Source organism: Medicago sativa, chromosome 5, assembly GCF_051527215.1.
Source record: "Medicago sativa cultivar Bolivia chromosome 5, Bolivia_mono, whole genome shotgun sequence".
NCBI classification, from domain to species: domain Eukaryota; kingdom Viridiplantae; phylum Streptophyta; class Magnoliopsida; order Fabales; family Fabaceae; genus Medicago; species Medicago sativa.
Genome location: NC_140753.1, coordinates 79,704,449 through 79,729,214, shown reverse-complemented (window position 1 = coordinate 79,729,214; position 24,766 = coordinate 79,704,449). Strand labels below are relative to the sequence as shown.

Genomic DNA, 24,766 nt, shown 5'->3' with positions numbered 1-24,766 from the left:
TACTTCTTCACTAAGAAAGTATGACTCAACGATACTTAATATAACTCTTTGTGAGGAATGCATGTTTTAGAAGCAGAAACAATTCAGAAGTACAATGTTCACATTAGCATCTCCTCATAAACATGAATCAACCTGATAGTTAGCACCATAGGTACATACAAGTTACGATACTTCAACGTACACCAATACAAGTCAGCATATAATGTTTCGAATGTACCTCATCAAAATGCACCAGTAAAAACAAAATATGGAACCTTTCTGTTTTGTTATAAAAAAAGAACCCAAGATTACCAAACCTAATCATGTGGATTCATTCAATCTCTTTCTCCATCTGGTATATTTACGCACATACCTTGGTTTTCCCAGACCTGTAAATTTAATGGCAATCATCAATTTTCACAATATACTCGAAGATTGTACATAAGATATAATCTATCAATGACTTTGACAGAAAATCGAACAAGATAATAAAGAAATGTAAGCATACAACTTCATAACTAAAAGACCTGAAGTTTGCAATCACTAACCTTTCTTTCTCTAATTTTTCAATCACATCAAGCATAGCATGTATGACAATTTTCTTCACCTGGTACAAAGAAGCAGCCATCAGGAAAAAACAGTACATAAAATCCCAATAAGAAATTCTTGACATGATGGCATAACCCAGGAACGTAGAACTGAAATAGGTTTATGATCAATCAAGATTTCATACATTCAACAAGGATTTTATCTGAATTAAAACAGTCAATATTAAAAGTTTGAACCATCTGAGCAATGCCGTTATGCAAGCTTGCTCACTTGCCCTCCGGTATGTGAGAATATATGAAAAGAATCTTCTAATATTCTAATATCATGTTAGAATATTTTAGTTTATCTCATAGGATTAGTTTCTTACTTGGATTATCTCTTAAGATTACTTTCCATATTACTTAGTTATTTTCATGAATTGAGTTCCTATTCAATGCAGATTAAGAGTTCTGTATCCTTATAAATAGAAAAAGCAGAATCAAATCAATAAAAGTAGTATGAAATACCTCAAACTTGTCCTTGGCAGTTCTGTGATTTATCGGAAGCTTGCGGAATTCCTCTGTCAAACGAAAGCACTCACCAATATGTTCAGGAGAGACAAAATCAAGTGCAACCTTGATGCAGGACTGCAAAAAAAATTATACATATATTACATATACACAGACATTTCAAGCATCGTTTCAACAGAAAAGCAATCCTGAAATAAAAGTGAGTTTGTGATGTATGGATTAAACAATTTGCAAGAAATCATAGGTTGAAGCCATCACGCTGTACAAATTAGGAAATATCCAAATTTTATTTTAGAAGCCATCATTTTCTTTATTAAAATCGTATAAACTTTTATTAATTCTTTTTTATTGTGTTTTAACTCTCTTGTTGTTGGGTACAAAGGATCTCAATTCAGATTTAATCTAATTTAATCTGTTATTCCTCGCTCCAAGAAAAAATTTATAGACCTTATATTCTTCATGGCAAACAGAAACTTGTAACATATATGCAAATTTTACCTTCAGATTTCTGACTTGGTGAGGCAAACCAGCGGGAATGAAAACAGCATCTCCTAGCTTCTGAATAAAAGTCCAAGGTTCGACTCCTACAAGTCAATGTAAAAAAATGTCAACAGAGTGATCAAATCAGTCCGCTCAACAAACTACCAAGAAATATTTATAAATACTACTAACCATACTCCTCCTTGAGTTTCACCTTATGCTCCATAGTCAAATAAATGGTCTGATCATGAATGGGGTCAATAACCTACATTACCAAAGTTGTAGAAGGAAAATATTAAACATGTGGATTCAACCAATGACCTCTTCGACTGGTAACTACATCAACAAAACTTCTTATTCATGATGATAATACAAACACTTCAGTAGACATTAATCATTTACTTTCCATTTTCAGAAAATTAACACCTATTATTTATGGATTATGTTAGCAGCAGAGAAAGTAAATGGTCACGAGGGGCATCCGTAGAGCTAGATAATGGAAAATTGTCTAAGCTGATTTTACCTGCTTTAAAGGACTGCAATTGACATGTCTGAACTCTCTGAAATGCTTCTTTAGATATTCCTTCAATTTGGGTACATCTTCTTTCCGAAAAATATCCCAAAGAGCACCTTCTAAGGGATCCCCTCCATCCAGCAGGTCACTATCATTAGTGTCAGAGTGTCGATGAAATATATCAACCGCCTCCCCATAACCATGTAGCTCCCTCTTATCTTGCTCAAGGTGCTTATGTCTCAATTTCTTAATGGCAGTAATTTCCTTAGGTTTCAGTTCCACTTTAGCGATATGCGTCAACACATTTACCTTATAGCCAAATTACAAAGAATTGATCAGGAAATATGTCATTCATTATTCATTCCAAAATATACTTTGCAGTTTATGTCACTAGTCAGAAAAAGAATACTTTTTCGAATCATTAATTACCAAAACACCACAAATCAAACTATGAAATTATCCATGACAGTGCAACGAACAAAAAATTATGACATGTACTTGAAACTACAAAACAATAAGCTGATATGAAAATGAACAGATAAATGCATTGGCTTACCAAAAAAAAACGTGCATGTCGTACAAATTATGCACTTTTTAATACGATACTCGAATCATAATAACAGTAAAAACTTTCGGAAAGAAAGAGAAGAAAAAAACTCAAATAATTAAGAGGCTCATGACAGTAAAGTCAAAAAGGTTTTGAAGCATACTGTATCAAACACATTACAATGGAGCTTAGTGACTGAATCCCCGTGTCCAAGATCCTGAGCAAATCCATAAGCAATATATGTTTTTGGCCCCATGTCAGGCTTTAAACAATAATCCGGCAACTTCACAGCAAGGTTGAGAGAACCACTAAAAGGATTTGTATATTCTTTATAAGGCAAGGAAGTTATGAACTCAGCATGATGACGAGGTAAACGTTCCTGAAATAAATCAGAAGGAGGCCAATCTTTCAATTTCAACACCTCAGGCCAATTGCGCCAATCCTTGCGACCCCTTGTATAACCAGTGAAGAATTGGTGGATATTAATATCTCTCTGCATTCAATGAACAACTAAAATTAAAATAAATAAATTACTAGCCATAGAATAGACTATCAAGTAAAGGCAGTAAAAAATTCAGTAACATAAATCAGTTACAATTCGCCCAAGAATGTTAGGCAAATTTGGATAAATAATCAAGATATTATGACTATCAAGTAAACAAATTGGGACACCAGACATCAAGAAATTTAGACCAATTTAAAAGATAAGATTACAAGATATTGAATGAGAAGTGTGAAGTAGCATTTGTTGAAAATGTTGAAAAACAATATGTGACAAGCGCAAACGACTGCGATATTATGACCAACATATGCCAATTACGCTAAAAAAAATTGGCTTGAGGCTCACACGGCGGTTTTGTAGAGTTCAGTTAGGTACAATCTAAATTTTAAGAACGCCGGTTAAATAAATTAGAAACAAGTTTCACACAAAGATAATAAACAAGAATTCCATTAAGAACCCCTTCATCATAAAGATTTAGAAATCAAACAAACCTCACACCAATCTATGCAATTAACAGCCTTCACATCCAAAACTTCATATTTAGAATTGGTTTTTTGACGGAATGCACGCCCCATGACTTTTGGTTCCCAGCTTAAACCAGATGTACATTCAAGTACATTGCTGACAATTACAGGCTCCCCTTTGCTCCAGTGCCATTGAAAATGTCTTAAATCTCCATGGTGTAGATCTACAGCCCTAGGACAGTATAGAAATCTGTCACTTGAATTTTCAAGAAAAGCTACCTTCCTTGTGTTATTGTGTATATCATCGGCGTTACTAACTGGTTTCAAGCAAGAACACCAATTATCACAAGTCTCCTCTACATCTTGAAGCTTAAATGTTTCTGCAAGTTTGTTTGCTTTACATACTAACTCGTAGATGCAATTTGGAGGAAGTATCCTTCTCAGTTCAAGGAAACCATGATGACATTCATTATCGGCTTTTGGACAGGGAATGCTACCATCGCCATTTGCATGCCACCCAGATCTTGACCACTCACGAGTCGTAGACTCGTCCTCAGTCAGTGATACATACTCGAGCTCAATTTGATCTGCACCACCTAGAAGCTTCCCACCACGGAGCTCGCAACAACAGAGGAGACAAAGGTCAAAGCGGCATTTTGTACAGCTTCTGTGGTAGTCAAATATTGATGTTTTGCAGTTGTCACTACAAAAAGTGTGAAATCAACAACTATAATGCATTAGAATAATTAAAGAAAACATTGATTAATATACCAAATCAGTCCTTACCAGAACACACGCGCATCTTTAGAATAATCCGCCGGTTTTATATTTAGCGTTGAGAGTGAGAGACCTATAATTCACATCCCAAAATCAAATTATAAAATGAAAAATATATAAAAATAAAAATGATCTCTGACTATAAAGGAATACCTTGTATCTTGGCTTCTCTCTCCTTCTCAATCATTTGTTCTTCATCCAGCTGTCTTAAATGTGGAAGAAGTCCTTTCAACATATACTTAGAGAACTCAACTTCCTCATCGTTGTTGGTTTCGACCTTATTCTTCATTTCCTATAGTAAACCAGATGGATACATTTCAAAAATACAATACAGAAAAATGAGAAAAATAGTTAATCTAGAAGGGACGATCACCGACATTGATGAGTTTAAAAGATCGCAAGCATGCTTTACAATTACAATTATCACAGCACACAGGACATGCTTCGGCAACATCGCTCTCATTCAGTTTAGGATACCTTAGCAAGACACAACCAAAAAAACATAGTTAATATCAATATTTCATCAACCAAAATCGAAACATGTAATCTTTGCAATAGAACCAGCCAACACAATATGAAGCGAGTTAAACAAAGTGAAACAGCAGCTGAGGGGGTTCCCCTTACCATTTGTTCAAACAGGGTATGCAATATCTTCTCCGTTTGCATTTTGTGCATCTTATAACCCTGCCCTTATCACTTCTTTTACATTGATGGCACGCTAAGGATTCCTCTGAACTTAATTTGGTATTAAGTTTCTTGTGGACTTGTGGAACCTCATTTTCGGTGGATTCCTTCTCCGCTTTTCTCTTTCTCCCGCGTTTCTTTCTCTCCGGTTGAAATGATGAAGAGCCTCCGGCTACCACGTCTCTTTCTTCCTTTATTCTGCTCACTAACAACGCTTCTTCATCCATCTTCCTCTTCTGAATTTCTGCAAAACTCTTTCTTCCGCGTTTCATTATCTCCACAGCAGCTTTAACTGAGGAAGAATCCCTAGCTGCCATTTCATCGTCCGTCAACAGCGACTCCACCGTATTGGCACCAAGATTCATAGCTTGTTTTTCTCGATCAGGAACAGATTCTTCTGCTACTGCGGCTGCCACATCACCAGCTTCAACCGAATTTTCACCGTTATTCAACGACGCAGTTTCAGCAGGGCCACCATTCATAGCTTGTTTTTCTCGATCAGGAACAGACTCTTCTGTTTCTGCGGCTGCCACATCACCAGCTTCAACCGAACCTTCACCGTTATTCAATGACGCCGTTTCAGTGGCGCCAACATTCAAAGTAGGCAGTGTTTCATCGTCGGGAATGGGTTCTTCTGGGTCTGGGACAGTGAGTGTGACTTTGATTTTCACTCTATAAGTGACAATTTCGTTGTTCTCTTCCTCCGCCATTGAAATGTGGTTGTTCACTGTTAATTAGAAGATGAAAATGGTGAGATGAACGAATCCTAGCAAGCTATTGTGCATGCATGCATTTTATCTGGGTTCCTAAAACACCTATTTGGGGACAATTGTATGTACTAAATTATTTTTTCTTGTTTTTTTAACAAAAAAAAAAAACTATATTCATTCAAATTGCAAATTGACAGAGCACATTATTTAACATGGCTCCTTTAAAAAAAAATCATTTAACATGACTTAAAGCCTAAGGTATAAATCTGACAACAAACTTATAACATCCAAGTTAATAACATACAAATGCATACAAATAATCCAATAAAATTAAATATGACCAAAATGTTCATGGCTCCAGATCTGCAATTCAAATCATTGATTAAATAATAACATTAAGTTAATAGCATACAAATGCATACAAATAATACAATCAAATTAAATATGACCAAAATATTCATGGCTCCAGATGTGCAATTCAAATCATTGATTAAATAATAACATCCAAGTTAATAACATACAAATGCATGCAAATAATACAATAAAATTAAATATGACCAAAATATGCATGGCTCTAGATCTATAATTCAAATCGTTGATTAAATAATTGATCTTTCAATTTAAATCAAATGAGCACTGCATACAAGTACTGAACAATACAACGCCGCACTCATATGACGAAATAAAAAAAAAACTAGATCCATATTAAAAACACTTGTTTAGATTGAAATAGAGAAAAAATATGAAGAAATGTGATTTTGGGTCAAATTTGACCGAAAACTACACTCTCAATGAAAAAAAATGAAAGAAAATACCTGAAAATTAGGGTAGAAATGTTGGAGAGGGAGAAGATAGAGAAAAAAAAAAGAACTATTATTTTGTTTTTTTTAAGGAGAACAATTATTTTGTTTTTTTTTGAGAGAAGAACAATTATTTTGTTAATAGCCATTAAATAATTATTTTTCTTTTTTTTTGTTGGGTACAAAAGAGGGCAAAAGCCCAAGTTTATTTTTCTTAAAAAAAAATAATTGATGTTTCCATTAAAAATTATTGAATAATTTTACTTGTGAAAAATTAAATTCACAACATTGTGAGTAAAGATTCTTAAAAAAAAAACATTATGAGTAAAGATGACAAAAAAATTATCAATTTGAATCCAACCTCACTATGCAGAAGCATTAAAAAATTTAGGGCATGTTTGCCTCCCAATTGGGTCTGCAAAATGATCGAATGACTAATCTTCGAAATTACGCGCGAAAGATAGTCGGTTTACACAAAAAAATGATAAAAAGATTCAAATTTTTTATAAAATCCGTCGCGATAGTTTAATAGGTACCATTGGTAAAATGATTGGATATTTTAACTAAATGTCAACGATTAGATATTAGATATAAATAAAGGTGAATGTAATGATATTTTTTGGTACCCTTTTTTGTCTTGCTTGTATAAGACGAATGAGGGTAATTCCAATGTAGAGATGAACATTGAATTTAACAGATTCCGATTTACTTCCAAGTTCCATGTGAATTCCCCAACCATCAATTCCAATAGTGTAAGTAATTAGTTGGCAACCAACATGGAAATAGAATCAAGCTGAATCAGTTGATGGAAAATTTTTCACATATCTTGCCATGATCATCCCAAAGGAAAACAAAATATCCCAACTTAGGAAATATTCACCAAACATTCATTTTGAGATTCACCAAAGATCTGTAATTGGGACCACACAGAGTGAATACTTTTGATCAAATTGACAAAATATCCCAGAGGAATACTTTTGGTTATTTATTCTCGTGATCCTTTAATTTAATTTCGAATAATGATTTGGTTTTTCATATAAAACTAAGTTGACAAATTTAGAGATTACTTATTATATTTTTATATTTTGTCGACTAAATTTGAAGAGAGATTGATAACTAAATGGATAATTTATTCAATTCCCAATGTTCTGCTCTTGCATATATTTTTTCTGATTTTTATTTTTATTTTTATGAAAGCTAATATTTCCTCCTTTTCATGTGAACCAATTTCACTGTGCAAGTCTTTTATAGTATCATAAACATTTATTCTGGAACCTGGCATGTTAGAGTATATCTTATGTTAGGAATGTAAAGAGTACATATATGTTTCTTTTGATTACTTTATGAAAAAATAAAAAATAATCAGTTCTGTTCTTTTAGCTTTGAGAATTATTCAGAAATAAGAGATTCTCTCATCATAATCTTCCTCTCATGTTCCAAGATCTCACTTTGTCCAGTGTAGCAATGCCTTGTTACAATCTTATTTTTCAACAAATGGAATGATAAGACTACAACAAGGCATTGCTACACTGAACAAAGTGAGATCTTGGAACATGAGAGAAAGATTATGATGAGAGAATCTCTGATTTCTGCTTCCGACAAAAACATAGCTACAAGGCTGAAAGCTGAAGTTTGCAGCATGGAGGCGAACAATTACAACATCAACACAAAAAATGCATTCACAAGTTAGATATGAGTTGTTGGTGAAGGATATTGATAGAGTCATGCCAGTACCTTAGTAATACAAAAAATTAAGAATAGATAAGTTTATTGAACCTTCTCTTTTGCTTATATTTAATTGATGTTTATATGTATATATTGATTATTATCATGACTAATTTATAATACAATCTTAAGGATTTACTGCTTCATAAGCGCATATCCTCCTAGGATTTAATTGATGTTTATATTTAATTGATGTTTATATGTATATATTGATTATTATCATGAATCATGTCAGAGGTGACAGAACATCTTGAATTTGATAAACACAAGAAATGTAACCTAAGAAGAAAAATTGGGAAGAAAGAGAGAGTTTTTGTGTTGGTGAAAAATGGTATTTTTCTGATCAGGAAGTGTCACTCCAAATTGCTAAGAGAGAAAGTATATATTTTTGGTATGCTTCTGAACGTGGTGATTTCTAATATAAAAAGTGTGCTTCTATTTTTTGTCCACCTTAAAAAGCACTATGTTATTATCATATATATTCCCAAGATATATGCGTGAGAACATGCCACTAATTCCACAAAAATAGCCACATGAATAAAACATTTTTTTCAGTCGAGAAAATTAAGGTAAGGCTTAATTGACTAAGTAAGCATACTGAGTCATGGTTAGCTCATTTAGGAAATGATAAAAACGTGTGGAAACATCATTTTTGGATGGACTTACTTAGAATTAATTTTGAAATAAAATAAAACTCTAAAATCACAACACTCACTAGGGTATGAGAGTTGTAATTTTAGAGTTTTGTCTTCTAATAAACTTGATCATTAGAGTTTAACTGAGTTGTTTCTTGAAGTCATATTTTTTTGTCTTCTAATAAACTTGATCTCAAAGTTTAACTGAAATGGAATACAAGAAACAATACTAGAAACAATAGTATTAAATTAAGACGAGCCTTGAGCATTCGAGTAAATTGTATTCACTAAAATTTGACTATCACTCCCAAACACAACTCGAAAAACCTTTATTGGATGCCAACTTCAACTCCTCTAATAATGCCGCTACTTCACCTAAGGGTGTCTGCGGTGCGGTTTGTTTTGGTTTTGAAGTTGAAAGTCATATGAACCGCAAGATAAAAAAGCATGTTGTTTGGATTGATTCGGTTAACTTTTAAAATAAAACAACAGCGCAAACCAAATCAATGCAGTTTGGGTTTGTTCGATTTTTAGCGAGATAACACATAATTTAAAATTTTGGCAACAATTTTGATTATATTCGATCCTACATACACCCCTCATCTTTCAAAGTTCTTTGCTACTTCTTGCATATTTTGACAATAATGGTTCATGTCATCTTCAATCAACACCAAAATTAACTCAAACAACATTGCAATATAGGATGAAACATGCAAAAGTGTTTGATGAGTGCTCAAAAGTAATATATTTCTTGTGTTAATTCAGGCACTTTAGTGATTTGTTTTGCAAATTACTTAAGGGAAAAGCTACAATTTAATGCAATTATGCCATTTATGCTTCAGTTACCTTATTCTACCCATTTATGCGGGAAATACAGGCAAGGACCAAGAAATCATCAAAGATGCAAAGAAATCCAAAGGCTGACTCGCTTAGAGCAAGCCAACTCACTTAAAGCGAGAAAAGGACAGAAAGTTTGGCTCTCAGCACGCTTTCAACTGGCCAGGAGCGAGTCCCAGCAAAGAGCAACTCGCTTGGAGCGAGCAAACACGCTTAGAGCGAGAAAACGACAGAAAGGTCCCAGGATTGCAAAACCAAACTCGCTTTGAGCGAGTTCATCTAGCTTAAAGTGCGTTCAACAGGATAGGGTGCTACTTGGCAGCCAACCATTGGAGCAGCGTGGATTTCAGGCAACTCGCTTTAAGCGAGTTCATCTGGCTTAAAGCGAGTTGCAATTTTACAGCCTCATATAAATATCTCTCAATTCTTTGGGATTTCATTCAATGTAGTAGATCATGCATCCAATGAATAGCATGTGAAAGCCCGAATGCTTCTCTAATATTCGACGAGCACACATGATCCGACCACATTGTCTTAGGCATAACAAAGTTTCCGGTATCATCCCAAATACACATTCCATAACCAACACAATTTAATGCACCCGAAAACAGACGCATCTACATTACACTTCAGCCTTCCTAACCCCGGTTTTTTTCACAAGGGTGGTACTGACAACATGGTACCCTCTCTGGCAGGTAACATATGTTCAGATGTATGCGTACCAACTCCATTCCCTGCCACGCCACTCTTCTGCTTGATGTTCGATGTTCTCCAACCAATTAGCAGCTACCTCACGAGTTCAAGAATAGATTGACATGTTTCAGTAGCATTTTGTTATACGCGCATGTTGCGGCTTTTCCATAAGCTCCGCACAACTGTTACAAACTGCTCAAAATAATTTCAGCCGCTGTGTTGTTTTTTTGTATTGTTGAGTTCACTTTCCTCAATAAATGACTATCACGCAACCAAACAACGCATGAATAGATTTCTCTTCTTATTACAACACAAAAAAGAATTAAACATACAAATGTTAGTACATCGCAGTTTCACTTTAGCAACAAAACCAATTCCCTCAACAAAAAAAAACAACAAAACCATTAATAAAAAAATAAACAAATATTATGAAATATGTTAGTGTTTCTTTCATGCTAGTAATATTTGCATTTAAGTAATACAACATTTTGCTTCCTTCCAAACAAAAAAAAAAAAAGTAATACAACATTTTGCTAATTTTACAACGTGACTAACGAGTACAAATACAATTTCATCGCCTCCGTGAGCATAACTTAACTGATAAGACATTGTATGTAATATATAGGAGTCAAGGTGTGAACACCGAATTTTTCACTTGTTCACTTTATTGGGTGAATTTCTTGTCACTGGCTACATGACAAAAAAATACCATTGCATTCACCTTTTGTACTTTATGGGGTGAATTTTTCACTTCTTCACCTTTATGCCTATTCAAATATCCAATCATTTTACCAATATGGGTACCCATTAAACTATTGCGAAAAATTTTTTTATCAAAAAAAATGAATCTTTTTGTCATTTTTTGTGTAAACCGACTATCTTCTGCGCGTAACTTCAAAGATTAATCATTCGATCGTTGTGAATACCTAAATGGGAGGCAAACCTTTCCTAAAAAAATTTAACGCGGCTCCATACCAAAGCTGGATTCGAATCCATAATCCTTTTGTTATCTTTACTCACAATGTTGTGAATTTAATTTTCACAAGTAAAATTATTCAATAATTTTTAATGGAAACATCAATTAATTTTTTTAAGAAAAATAAAATATTTAATGGCTACTTACAAAATAATAGTTCTCTTTTCTCTCTAACTTCTCCCTCTCCAACAAGTTGACCATAATTTTTTCAGTTTTTCCTTCCATTTTTTTCATTAGGTTTTTTCTTTCATATTTTTCATTGAGGGGATGGTTTTCAATCAATTTTGACCCTAAATAATCTCTCTTCCTATTTTTCTCTCTATGTCAATCTAAAAGAGTGATTTTCATATAGATATAGGTTTTTGCCTTGTGATTTCGTCATCTGAGTGCGACGCTGTATTGTTCGTTGCTTGTACGTTGTTGTTTGATTTTCCATCTTGTTGCGGTGTTCATTTAATTTCTATTGAAAGATCAATTATTTAATCAAGGATTTGAATTGCAGATCTGGAACCATGAATATTTTGGCCATATTTAATTTTACTGTATTATTTGTAGGCATCTGTATGTTTTTTAGTTAGATGTTATGAGTTTGTTGAATGATGTATATATTCTGTCAATTTGCAATTTGAATGAATGTAGTTTTGCTTTTGCAATTGTCCCCAAATATGGTTCGTTCACCTCACCATTTTCATCTTCTAATTAATAGGGGACAAGGACATTTCAATGCAAAAGTAAACAACGACATTTCAATTAATTAATCAAATGATGATGTTCGAGTAATTAATTAAATCACAAATCACTAATTAATAGTGAACAACTACATTTCAATGGCGGAGGAAGAGAACACCGACATTGTCACATATATAGTGAAAATCAAAGTCACACTCACTGTCCCATACCCAAAGGAGTGTGACTTTGATTTTCACTAGTGAGTGTGACTTTGATTTTCACTATATATGTGACAATGTCATTGTTCACTTAATATACAGTGAAAATCAACCATGAAGGTTCGGTTGAAGCTGATGATGTGGCAGCCGCAGCAGCAGAAGAATCTGTTCCTGATCGAGAAAAACAAGCTATGAATGTTGGCGCCAATACGGTGGAGTTGCTGTTGACCGTCGATGAAATGGCAGCTAAGGATTCTTCCTCTGTTAAAGCTGCTATGGTGATAATGAAACGCGGAAGAAATAGTTTTGCAGAAATTCATAAGAGGAAGATGTATGAAGAAGCATTTTTAAGAAGTAGAAAAAAGGAAGAAAGAGACATGGAAGCGGGAGGCTCTTCATCGTTTCAACCGGAGAGAAAGAAATGCGGCAGAAAGAGAAAAACGAAGAAGGAAACCACCGAAAATGAGGTTCCACAAGTTCACAAGAAACGTAATACCAAATTAAGTTCAGAGGAATCCTAGGCGTGCCATCAACGTAAAAGAAGTGATAAGGGCAGGGTTATAAGATGCACATAATGCAAACAAAGAAGATATTGCATAGCCTGTTTAAAGAATCGGTACAACATCCTTAACTTCTGTTTCATTTTGTTTAACTCGCTTCATATTGTGTCGGTTGGTTCTATTGCACAGATTACATGTTTGGATTTAGGTTGATGAAATATTGATATCAAATTATGTTTTCTTGTTGTGTCTTGTTAAGGTATCCTAAATTGAAAGAGAGCGATGTTTCCGATGCATGTTCTGTGTGCTGTAATAATTGCAATTGTAAAGCATGCTTACGATCTTTCAAACTCATTAATGTCGGTGATCCTCCCTTCTAGATTAACTATTCTTATGATTTTTCTGTATTGTATATTTGAAATGTATCCATCTGGTTTACTATAAAAATGAAGCATAAGGTCGAAACCAACAACGATGAGGAAGTTGAGTTCTCTAAGTATATACTGAAAGGACTTCTTCCACATTTAAGACGGTTGGACGAAGAACAAATGATTGAGAAGAAAAGAGAAGCCAAGATACAAGGTATTCCTTTATAGTCAAAGATCATTTTTAGTTTTATATATTTTTCATTCTATAATTTGATTTTGGGATGTGAATTATAGGCCTCTCACTCTCAACGCTAAATATAAAACTGGCAGATTGTTCGAAAGATGTGCGTGTGTTCTGGTAAGAACTTATTTGGTATATTAATCAATGTTTCCTTTACTTATCTATGCTATATAGTGACAATGTTGACTTCACACTTTTTGTAGTGACAACTGCAAAACATCAATATTTGACTACCACAGAAGCTGTACAAAATGCCCTTTTAACGTTTGTCTCCTCTGTTGTTGCAAGCTCCGTGGTGGGAAGCTTCTAGGTGGTCCAGATCCAATTGAGCTCGAGTATATTTTCCGAGGTCGTGATTATCTACATGGTGGAAATGAAGAAAAACAGGTTAAAGAAAATGTATCACAGGCTGAGGATGAGTCTACGACTCGTGAGTTGTCAAGATCTGGGTGGCATTCAAACGGTGATGGTAGCATTCCCTGTCCAAAAGCCGGTAATGAATGTCATCATGGTTTCCTTGAACTGAGAAGGAGACTTCCTGAGAATTGCATCCCCGATTTAGTATGTAAAGCAAACAAACTTGCAGAAACAATAAAGCTTCAAGATGTAGAGGAGACTTGAGATAATAGGTGTTCTTGCTTGAAACCTGTTAGTAACGTCGATGATATACACAATAACACAAGGAAGGCAGCTTTTCATGAAGATTCAAGTGACAAATTTTTATACTGTCCTAGGGCTGTAGATCTACACCATGGAGATTTAAAACATTTTCAAAGGGGAGCCTGTAATTGTCAGCAATGTACTTGAATGTTCATATGGTTTAAGCTGGGAACCACTAGTCATGTGGCATGCATTCCGTCATAAAACCAATTCCAAATACGATGATGTTTTGGATGTGAAGGCAGTTAATTGCTTAGATTGGTGTGAGCGTCAAAAAACCAATTCCAAATACGATGAAGTTTTGGATGTGAAGGCAGTTAATATCTTAGATTGGTGTGAGGTTTGTTTGATATCTCAATCTATTCATTGTGTGAAACTTGTTGAATTTTTTAACACCTACCTTTCACCATATATAGCAGCAATGCAAGACATGTCATTGCATTTTCATGGTTTAAGGTTTAAGGTTCAAGCAACATAAGACATGGATTCTTTGAAGCTGTTTCATTCTCACAATCTCAAATTTCTGTTCTCTTTTTCACTGTTTTTGCTTCCTTTATTCTGTCAGTCCTTTAAGCCATTCCTTGTGCAATTCTTTAGCAGCTACTACACCATTGACAAGAGTTACATGTTCCTTCTTTGCAATATCATTCTTGCTTTTATAGCATTATATTCAAGTAGAACTGTCAAAAGGGGCCGGGCCGTACGGGCCGGCCCGAAAGCCCGAATAAAATGTAGGGCCTGGGCCGAATAATTGCAGCTCGAATTTTTTCAGGACTTTTTAGCCCGGCCCGAAAAAGCCAGTAGTCCGTTAGGGCTGGCCCGTTCGGGCTCCGGGCGGCCCGCCAGCCCGCCAAAAAATACAATTTTTTTTTTTTTGTATCTTGTTGCCATTTATATTGTAATCTATTTATTTCTATCAAACTTAACTCCACAGCTGTCTGGCGGAGAAACACAGCTAAACATTTCACGCATGGCAAAAATATTTCCAGTTGGAAGCACGTAGTATTTCTTTAGGCAAATAAGTACACAGTTGGAAGCACTGGAATCCCATGACCATGAATGTGCTTACTTTAAAACACTAGAGTCTAAAAGTGAAATTGATTCAAGGTTTATGGTGTTGGGTGTAGATGTAATCCAAGTGAGCCTCCATATTCATCCTTCTGCTATACCAAATTAGCTATACCAAATTAATCCTTTTCATAACACTCCTCTAATCCCATTAGCTATACCAAATTGAATCAAATTAGAACATATAAATAGGAAGAAAAAAATAAGATGAAAACTTATTAATCCATGAAATATAACAAGAATGAAAAAAAAATAAGTTTCTTAAAAAGAAAAGAATGAAAAAATAAAAACAAAAACTAGATACATGCGGGCCGGGCTGGCCCATTAGCCCGGGAGCCCGTATAGGGCCGGGCTCGGGCTCAATTATTCCAGCCCATATTTAAACCGGACTTTTTAGCCCGGTCCTAAAAAACCCGTCGTTCGATCGGGCCGGGCCTAAACGGGTCGGGCCGCCCGTTTTGACAGCTCTATATTCAAGTATTATCAATCCCTCTTCATTAACCACTCGTGAAAGCATTGAACATGTCCTCGACAGCGAGAAGAGTAACCGGTTCGAATTTTACATACCAGAATCAGAGATTACAGAATCAATTTATGGTGATAATGTTATGGAAAGTGAATCCCAAGAAGAAGAAAAGAGTTTGATGATGGTGGAACCAGAAAATGTGGTTATTGAACCAGAAAAAGTTGAAGAAGAAGAAGTAGAAGAAGAAGAAGGAAATGCTCTTATGGTAAATGATGAAGATGAAACAGAGGAATTAAACAAGAAATGTGAGGATTTTATCAAAAAGATGAAAGCTACTTTCTATTATGATTCAAGAGCTGAGAATAGATTTTATTTTGATTATGATCAGAATCAAAAATCACTTGTGCTTGTAAATTAATTTATTATTAGTATAATCCTATTATTAGTATAATCTGACCTTAACTTTCTCAAATTTCAGAACACCTAGAGTTTTCATTTTTGCTTAAAGGAATTAAATGTTTATCTTTTCTACATGATTAAAATTTCATATTTAAAAATGAGAGGCTAAAATTATGTTTGTTACAAGTTATGAATAAAATAGACTAGCTAGCAGCGTGAAGAATAGGACTTGTTAATCAGTTTGATTGGAGTTGACTTGCTGTATTCACGAATAACTTACCTAGAAATTTCTTAATCCTTATTATATAATCCTAAGCTACAATGTAAACAAAACTTGCAAACCCTAATCCTAGCATTTGAGCGGGAAAAATGTGTTTACTAACTCATTTAATGTCAAATTCAAAATTCAAATTTTGTTTACATTACCATAGGCCGCCGAATCCTTACATGTGTACTCATTTAATGCCATTTTCTCATTGGAAAGTGCTCAAACAGCCTCAAACTCTCTCCATTCCATCTCTTATAATGTCTTGCGTGTTTCCAATGCAGTAAATAAACCAATGACTCAGGTTTCAATCAGGTCTCATACTTTTGTCAAAAAAAATCTCTCTCATGCCAGAACTCACTCAGACTCCTTCTCTTTCTCTCCCCGTGCGCTACTTTCTTCTTCCTTTTCTCCCAATCTATTTCCACTCAAACTCACTCCCTCTCTCTCTCTCTCTCTCTCTCTCTCTCTCTCTCTCTCTCTCTCTCATGCCAGAAACCTGCCACTCCGGAAAAAGAGAAATAAGCCATGGAAATTTGCAATCTCAAGTGGAGGCTCCCATCATTGCTCTCTCCCTTCATCAACAAAGCTTCTCCTGTTGCTGAATCTAAGACATCCATTATGCTCAATGCTCCCTTCCATCACTGTTCTAATTTGCTAATTTTGCAAAGTTTCTCTCAAGGTAATCGCTTTTTCCCTTTCTATAAATTGAATTGTGTTTTTAGTCTAATCACTCTCCACCTCTCAGTTGTTTCTTCAATTCCATTCATTATTGGTAATAAATTTGCAATTAGGTTCACAACACAATCAGATTTGGGTCTCTGATGAGAATAGGGTCATAGTTGATTGAATAGGATCCACTAATTTTGTTGTTCTATTTGACCTCAAGAACTCAGCAGAAGCCTCACCCTCTACATCAAAGCCAAATGAATGAAAACCATTGGGTTTCATTCTCAGTTTCACCCCTCACTTTCATCTTCTCTTATTTCTCACCATTCATTGTTTCGAAGTTTATATGTTTTTTTGGAGTTTTTTGTTTTGCAATCGATTAAGATTTGTGGGTTCTTTGTTTTTGTTTTTCATTTTTTTGCAGTGGTGCTAAAAGTCTGGTGTCGACGCCGTTGTTGCTTAAGGTTCGAGCTGCTTGCACCTAAGGTATTATCTCTGATGAAAGTTTCTGATAAGTTGTTGCAATTGTATGGTTTCATATGTTTTATTAATATCGTGTATATTTTCTATTGAAGCTTATTTAGAGTTTGCTCGGTGAGTTTATCAAAACCACAATGAGTCACTATTTTCCACATAAGGGTGAGATGATAACCCTTTTTCTTAATCATGTGATTCAAGAAATTTGTCTGAATTTATTCATGGCGGATCTAATTAGGTATTTAAGTCACATTCATTGATTTATAGACTACATTTATATTATTGAAAATGAAATGCTTTGATGTTATTATTTTGCAAAAACCCAGCAAAATGGCTTATGAAGTGCATGATGTAATTGAGGTTATTATTTTTGAGATGTACACTGTTAGTGTTTATATTTCTTTAGGTTTTTATTTTTGAGTCCTACAAATTAATTGCGCGCTTTCAAATACATGGATTTAGAGATAAGGGTAAATCTTTTTTCAAAGCATGCTACTATTTATAACTGATCACTTATAATGATACGTTGTTCTGGATTTATATTTACAAAGTCTGGATTTATATTTACAAAATGTTTGAGAGTTGGCCATTTTAGTTATATACAGTGATTGATTGATTCTGTAAGCCTTCTTGAATTGGTCGGGACAGTTTTAAGATGGTATCTAATATATCGTATATTCAAAATTTGAGTCGAAACTGAAGGATTGTTTTCCTGCTCAAATTTCCATTGTCATTTCTCTTGACATTGGAGCTTTTTTTTTTCTTTCATTTCTTATTATTTATGTAGAATTTAATTTAAGGTACATTCATATCCCCTAAAAGTTTTAGAAGAGTACATTTGTTCTATATTTATCCTAATTCACCAACAAATTGAATTGTTATTTTTTAATCTATATCTATTTTTGGACTGTCCTATTTCTACATCAATATGGCAACAACACCTGTACTAGGATGGGCGATGGAGGCTGTCCGGTTGCACTATTTCTACATCAATATGGCTGCAACACAGGTACTAGGATGCGCAATTGAGGCTGTACAGCTGCGGGCAGATAATTTCAACGGTATATTCTTCAAATCTGCCGCATCACTATCACATGTTGAGCTTAGTAAGTGCTGCTGCTATGGAGCCATATCTTGCAATTATGGGAAGGTACATATTATTATGCCATTTGTATGTCTTGCAATTATGGAGCTTAAGTTGGATGGAAAGAATGCTAGCAAAACATTAGCTAATATGTCTTCATATCATTTAGTTATGTGATCTGTCTTTTTTTAAAACATTATTTTATGTTTTAATTTGGTCTCCTTTTCTATGTCGTTATGTAGATTATTTTTGTAAATGTACAGCAGATATCCGAAATTTGCTTATAGTACACAATTTTGCTATTGTAGATGTGCATTTGTTTTCTTAATGAGTATACATTGCATATATGATACATGGATTTCTATTGTAAACATGCTATTAAATTCTTATCCTTATTCAAAATCCTTATATATTCTATTAGTATCATATCAATGGAAATCATTTCTATGTCTTTTTATGCTTTTAAATATTGGCTATCTTGACGTGTTCATTTTGATACTTAAAATATAAGCTTATAGATCTCATAGTTGATAATTCAAAACTCTCATTGTTGATAATTGTGTTTAATCAAACTTTTTGATTGTGATTTTAAATTTATATCGAATTATGGAGCAACCCTGCTATATGATTGAGAGCAGCAACCATAAAGCAAGACTATTGAAAAGCATTATTATTTGTAATTTAGAATGGATGCCAGATTCCACAGTTACTTCGTTGCAGCTTAGAAATGGTAGTAATTTAGGATTTCAATTTTTTCAGAAAAGAAAAAATTGATTAGAAATGGCAGTAGTTTAAGATTGAAAAAATTGCAATATCATGAGTACATATATGAAATTATTTTTAAGGATTATACATGCATTTAACTATTTTTTATTTATATTGTTTTATTTGTAGCTAAAACTCACATCCACGGTTGAGAGGTCTAAAACTTGAACACGAATGAAAGTGTTCAACCTGACAATATCGCTGTGTTTTCTTTCCCACTAAATAGCATTGCTCTTATTCAATTAACTTCATTCATGTTTCATATGAGTGAAGTCCGCCTAATATCCTAAATTGCGGTGAACATTCATTTTGAAGCTTTTTTTGCGTCAGTACATTGTGCAATGATTATTAAGCTTTTTGTACATTGTGTCACATGACAGTTTAACTCATGTCTTTACCCATATCTGTTTAGCTTTGCAAAATCAGGAACTAATATGATAGTTTTGCTATTGAATTACAACTGATGTATAGGTAAAAATGACTAACAAACACTTTGATATGTTCATTTTAACCAATTGTACCCAAGGATTAAATAAAATATCATCTATGTGCACGTGAATTCACATGTTCAGTTACACCAAACTGAATGCCAGTGACTGGGAGAAGTGCAATGAGGACAAACTATGTTGTACGGTACTAAATGCACATTATATTTTTTATTCACATTGGAAAGCAACACAATTTATTGACACATGCTAATTAGTGTTCCTTGCACGCGGCATTCAATGAAGTTATATGATTCAATGAAGTTATTCACACGAATGTTGCTACAAAATCCCACCTAACTCGGATTTCCCCGGTTGCTCCTGGAAAGTTTGTTTTAACAAGTCGTATAGGCTGTATATTACTGGACGAGAATGGAACCCCTTATCAGCTCCATAATCCACATAAACGTAGGAGCAACAATGAGACTCATCAGCCTTTTATGTGTGAATCAGTTTCAGGTATGGTTGGAAGCATTTTGTATATTCTGCATAATTTATTAACATGACAGATGTATGCTGATTATTGAAATTATTTGTTTTGTACCTCGCTGCAATTTAGTAAATAAATTGGAAGCATTCTGTAATTTGTAATGATAAAACCGAATGAATATTTATACTCAAAATGATGACATTAAAATTATAAGTTATAATTGTGCTATTAAACTTCGTTTTTGTCTACTACGTTTACATTATTTTCTATTTATTTGAATGTTCTATTTGAATTTTTGTTACTTATAACGTGTATTATTATTTTTAACATTGTTTTTGGAACCAAAAAATTATTCATTTGAAACGTAATAGCATGTTTCGTTTGCAATCGATATGACCCGTGCGGCAGCACGGGTGCAAGGTCTAGTTGACTCAAAGTCGTTATAACAAGCCCAACGAAATCAACGCCCTGACCTACCATTTTGATTTTTAAGGGAAGTTACGTTTTCAACTATTCAAAAGTGTGGACTTGGCTTTATCTTTCATCGACAATAAAATCGTACCAATAGATCTAAGTACTACTACTTAATAAGTTTATCACTCTAACAAAAAAATAAGCGAACTTAAAAGGTTAAATCTTGTAGGAATATTTTACATGCTAGTTAGAGCCAAAGCTCTAATTGACTGAACAAAATGAATGGATAACAAATAAATATACAGTAACACGATTACTTAAATTGGAAAGTGAAAATGAAATAACAACTTTTTTTACAAGTATTGCTTAGACCCGAAACTACATAAAGACATAAATTAGAGTAACAACATTATACCATACACCCCTACATTTAATCTTTTACCCAACAAATTATAGAAAGTGCCTATTTTACCCCTTTTTTTGTTTGACTCCACCCTACATACTTTTTCTAAGAACAAGAGGAAGCATTCTTCTCTACCAAAAATCTCATATTATTCCTCTTCATCTCGTTTCCCTCATTTTTATAAAACCCATTAACAGTGTTTTGTTAAAAATTTCTACAGTTTTTTAAATCTAAATTTGAATTATTTTAATCTACATTTTTAGATTAAATGGTTTTATCTGTTAGTTTTTAGCCCTTCAATAATTAACCTCTATTGTTTTTCATTGTATTATTGTCACATAAACAATCAAATATCTTATGTTTCAAAGATGAATAAAAAAGCATATTTTTTAGAAATCACCTAATATTGTCATTGTTGTGATACAAAGCGAAAAAGGTGAAGATAGTAGAAGAGAGTTGTCAACTTCCTGTGGATGTGCTTGATATCATCACCTAATATTATCATTTCCTGTAAATCAACCCATTTACAAGAATAAAGAAGTTAATCAATGCCCCTAACTTTGAAAGCAACTATATCTTAATTGATTGTGCCTTGCTTGCTTTTGATAACTGTTCTGAGGAATTTGTCTTGGTGATTTTATGCAAAAGTCGTTTGCATGTCTATCATTCTACTAGAAGTTGTGGTTGGGTTACTTATTCGACCAAGGAAAATTTAGGAGCGGTTGTTGACTCTGTGCTTTTGCATAATATAATATATGTTATCACTAATAAAGCCAACATAGGGGTACTTAGCATGAACTCTGCAAATATTAGATTTCTAAAACTGAAGAGTACTCCTAATTCACCACTTTACATGTATCTTAGGTTTGGTTAATTGTGATGAGCAACTTTTAGTGGTTGATTTAATGTTGAGCACAATATTGAAAGTGTACAAGATAGACTTCTCAACCATGAGTTATGTCAAACTGGAAACTTTAGGCGACATTGCATTACTTAGTGCTGCGAATATGATGCCGGGAAGTTGTTATGCATTGAGCAACCCAAGCAGGTGGGAATATGAGAGTAACTCTGTATGTCAACAGTTTTTTCTCTACAAAATGTTGCGTGTATTCAGGGGATGATAAAGAAAAATTGCAAAAATGCATTACGCTTCCAACTCTTCATGATGGAACAATTTCCTTCATGTTTGATTGGTATTTTAGACATCTACGATCTGAAATAGATTATTCTCTAGTTGAGTAACTTACATATTGTACACAATGTTACTTGTGGTCTTTGCGTTTCGACCTATTTCCTTTTTGCTTCCCAATAATTTGACTAGAGTAGGAAATATTTTTAATAGTTTGTAGTGTACCTATTGACTAATATTCCGCTAACAATATACTAATAGTCAATAGTAATATTCCTCTAATTAGATAAAAATAAGCTCGTATTCTTTCTAAAAGACCACAAGTATAATACTATTATTATTTTTATCTGATTCTCTACTTGTGGTCTTTTAGAAAGAATACGAGCTTATCTCGCAAAATATATTGTGTTTGTAGTGCCAATTTAATTTATCTCGCAAAATTGCTCTTTGGACTTCACCACCGTTCGCTGTCATTCCAAATCTTGACTTGCATATAGATGAACAAAAAAAACTTGCATGTGGATGAACCAAAAAAAAAGGTCTCATACACTTATTTTTCATCTTGAAAGAATTTTAGGTGGTATTTCAACAAATTTGAATCTTTAAATTAATAGGCAAACCATGTACAGAAGATCTTAGAAAGGCGCACATGTTTAGGCTAGTTCTAGTTTGCTTAATAGATTGATGTTTTTAAGGGTGCTTAATAGGCTGATTAGTGAATACAATTGGTAGTTACAATTTGATACTTTAAAACTTTTCACGCGCAATTGAAATTTTAACTTCTTTATGATAAACATATACTCCCTCCGGTCCTTATTATAAGAAACAGTTGACTTTTTTGGTTCATAGAATAATTAATGTATCTTGTTATAAATATAGACTAGATACATCACTTACACAATGAACCTAAAAAGTCAACTTTTTCTTATAATAAGAACCGGAGGGAGTATGATTTTAAACAAAAGACATTCAACTTTTTTCATCAACATTCTTGCCTTATGATTTTAATTAAATGATTAAAAATTGCTAGTTGACTGACTTGGGATCTTTTTTCACTCGGTTTATTATTATATGTTTAAATTATTGAAAAAAGCTAGTTGACTGACTTGGGATATTGTCCCCCAATCAAATTCATCAAAATTGTGAGAGATATTTTCCAAGTAATTTCTTCGGGCCCACATGTTCCTTTTCACCCAATCTAAGTCATCAAGATTGTGAGAGACATTTTCCAAGTAATTTCTATGGGCCCACACGTTCATTTTCACACCTACCTTTCACTTATATATAGCAGCAAGACATGTCACAGCATATTCTATTCTATTCAATTTAAGGTTAAAACAACATAAGACATGGATTCTTTCAAGCTGTTTCAATCTCACAATCTCAAGTTTTTGTTCTCTTTTTCTCTGTTATGTGCTCTTTTTTCTTTGCTTCCTTTACTCTCTCAGTCCTTGAAGCCATTCCTTATGCAATTCTTTAGCTACATCATTGACAAGAGTTACATGTTCCTTCTCTGTAATATCCTTCTTGCTTTTATTGCATTATATTCAAGTATAATCAGTCCCTCTTCATCAACCACTCATCAAAACATTGAACATGTCCTCGACAGCGAGAAGAGTAACCGGTTCGAATTTTACATATTAGAATCAGAGATTACAGAACCAACTTATGGTGATAACGTTATGGAAAGTGAATACCAAGAAGAAGAAAATAGTTTGATGATAGTGAAACCAGAAAATGTGGTTATTGAAGCAGAAGAAGATGAAGGAAAAGAAGAGGGAAATGCTCTTATGGAAAGTGAATCCCAAATAGAAGAAAATGAAGAAGTGAAGAGTTTCGTGATAGTGGAACAAGAAAGTGTGAATATTGAAGCAGAAGAAGAAGTAGAAAAAGAGGGAAATGCTCTTATGATAATTGATGAAGATGAGACAGAGAAACTGAACAAGAAATGTGAGGATTTTATCAAAAAAATGAAAGCTGGTTTCTGTTCTGATTCAAGAGCTGAGAATAGATTTTATTTTGATTATGATCAGAAATCACTAGTGCTTGTTAATTAAATGATTATTAGAATAGCTTTCTCAGAGTTTAGGACACTTAGAATTTTCACTTTGGCTTGTAGGAATTAAATATTTATCTTTCCTACATGATTGTTTATACCAGACTTTATACGTATGTTTTGTTGTGTGCTATAAAGAATGTGGTCCAATGGAAAACTGAGATCACTAATATATTAAAGAATAATGGTATCCAAACTACTATTTTTTTTTTTTTACAAATGTCAGAATAAAAACTTAATGGTTAAAATTATGTTTTAGCTAAAAACATTATTACAAGTTGTGAATGAAATAGACTGGTACGAATTGATCGACCTCGATAAGGTGGGGACCAGGCCCCTTGTTGTGTTCACAAACAACACACCTAGCAATTTCTTAATTGACTCAAAGTCTTTATAACAAGCTCAACGAAATCAATGCCCTGACCCTACCATTTTGATTTTTATGGGAACTTATTAAAATTACATTCTGAATTCAAAAATGTGGGCTTGTATTTTTCTGTCGTTGACCCTACCACTAATATTGTGAAGCCAGATCCGCCCTTGAGTCTAAGCAGAGCCATATTATGTCAAGTTTTTCTATGACAAAGACATAACATCCCAACGACATATTTTGGTTCAT

At 33.8% G+C, this 24,766-nt stretch overlaps 3 protein-coding genes, 1 long non-coding RNA gene and 2 pseudogenes across 6 annotated transcripts; 5 read left to right on the top strand and 1 right to left on the bottom strand.

Moving 5' to 3' along the window:
* Positions 1 to 82: 82 nt before the first annotated feature.
* On the bottom strand, positions 83 to 5,823 carry LOC146925505 (lysine-specific demethylase JMJ26-like). Its single transcript, XM_085710428.1, has 12 exons — positions 4,946 to 5,823; positions 4,699 to 4,798; positions 4,475 to 4,613; positions 4,331 to 4,394; positions 3,572 to 4,247; positions 2,742 to 3,071; positions 2,041 to 2,340; positions 1,710 to 1,782; positions 1,536 to 1,621; positions 1,035 to 1,154; positions 528 to 586; positions 83 to 368 (listed from the first exon to the last, which is right to left on the bottom strand). The coding sequence occupies exons 1-12, from the start codon at positions 5,713 to 5,715 to the stop codon at positions 341 to 343; spliced, it is 2,745 nt and encodes a 914-aa protein (XP_085566554.1). The 5' UTR covers positions 5,716 to 5,823; the 3' UTR covers positions 83 to 340.
* A 6,543-nt stretch (positions 5,824 to 12,366) lies between these two features.
* Positions 12,367 to 12,981, top strand: LOC146925504 (uncharacterized; annotated as a pseudogene).
* Positions 12,982 to 13,046: 65 nt separating this feature from the next.
* LOC146925503 (lysine-specific demethylase JMJ26-like) lies at positions 13,047 to 14,557 on the top strand. Its single transcript, XM_085710430.1, has 3 exons — positions 13,047 to 13,350; positions 13,431 to 13,494; positions 13,581 to 14,557. The coding sequence occupies exons 1-3, from the start codon at positions 13,215 to 13,217 to the stop codon at positions 13,996 to 13,998; spliced, it is 618 nt and encodes a 205-aa protein (XP_085566556.1). The 5' UTR covers positions 13,047 to 13,214; the 3' UTR covers positions 13,999 to 14,557.
* Positions 14,558 to 16,447: 1,890 nt separating this feature from the next.
* LOC146925502 (uncharacterized) lies at positions 16,448 to 19,315 on the top strand. Of its 3 annotated transcripts, XR_015010535.1 has the most exons (4): positions 16,448 to 16,917; positions 17,329 to 17,390; positions 17,480 to 17,543; positions 18,332 to 19,315. It is a non-coding gene; the product is annotated as an uncharacterized LOC146925502 (long non-coding RNA). The 3 variants fall into 3 exon arrangements; XR_015010536.1 differs by lacking the exon at positions 17,480 to 17,543; XR_015010537.1 differs by lacking the exon at positions 17,480 to 17,543 and having other exon boundaries at positions 17,329 to 17,431.
* A 2,161-nt stretch (positions 19,316 to 21,476) lies between these two features.
* Positions 21,477 to 22,204, top strand: LOC146925501 (uncharacterized; annotated as a pseudogene).
* Positions 22,205 to 23,402: 1,198 nt separating this feature from the next.
* On the top strand, positions 23,403 to 24,343 carry LOC146925500 (uncharacterized). Its single transcript, XM_085710429.1, has one exon. It carries the CDS (start codon positions 23,441 to 23,443, stop codon positions 24,146 to 24,148), a length of 708 nt encoding a protein of 235 aa, XP_085566555.1. The 5' UTR covers positions 23,403 to 23,440; the 3' UTR covers positions 24,149 to 24,343.
* The last annotated feature ends 423 nt before the right edge of the window (positions 24,344 to 24,766 follow it).

Coding starts and splice junctions, on each gene's coding strand:
- LOC146925505 (XM_085710428.1), bottom strand. CDS start 5,715: ATGGCGGAGGAAGAGAACAACGAAATTGTCACTTATAGAGTGAAAATC. Junction 4,614..4,698: donor GATCTTTTAAACTCATCAAT/GTCGGTGATCGT, acceptor GGTTTACTATAG/GAAATGAAGAATAAGGTCGA. Junction 369..527: donor GAAAAATTAGAGAAAGAAAG/GTTAGTGATTGC, acceptor TTAAATTTACAG/GTCTGGGAAAACCAAGGTAT.
- LOC146925500 (XM_085710429.1), top strand. CDS start 23,441: ATGGATTCTTTCAAGCTGTTTCAATCTCACAATCTCAAGTTTTTGTTC.
- LOC146925503 (XM_085710430.1), top strand. CDS start 13,215: ATGAAGCATAAGGTCGAAACCAACAACGATGAGGAAGTTGAGTTCTCT. Junction 13,351..13,430: donor AAGAGAAGCCAAGATACAAG/GTATTCCTTTAT, acceptor TGTGAATTATAG/GCCTCTCACTCTCAACGCTA. Junction 13,495..13,580: donor AAAGATGTGCGTGTGTTCTG/GTAAGAACTTAT, acceptor CACTTTTTGTAG/TGACAACTGCAAAACATCAA.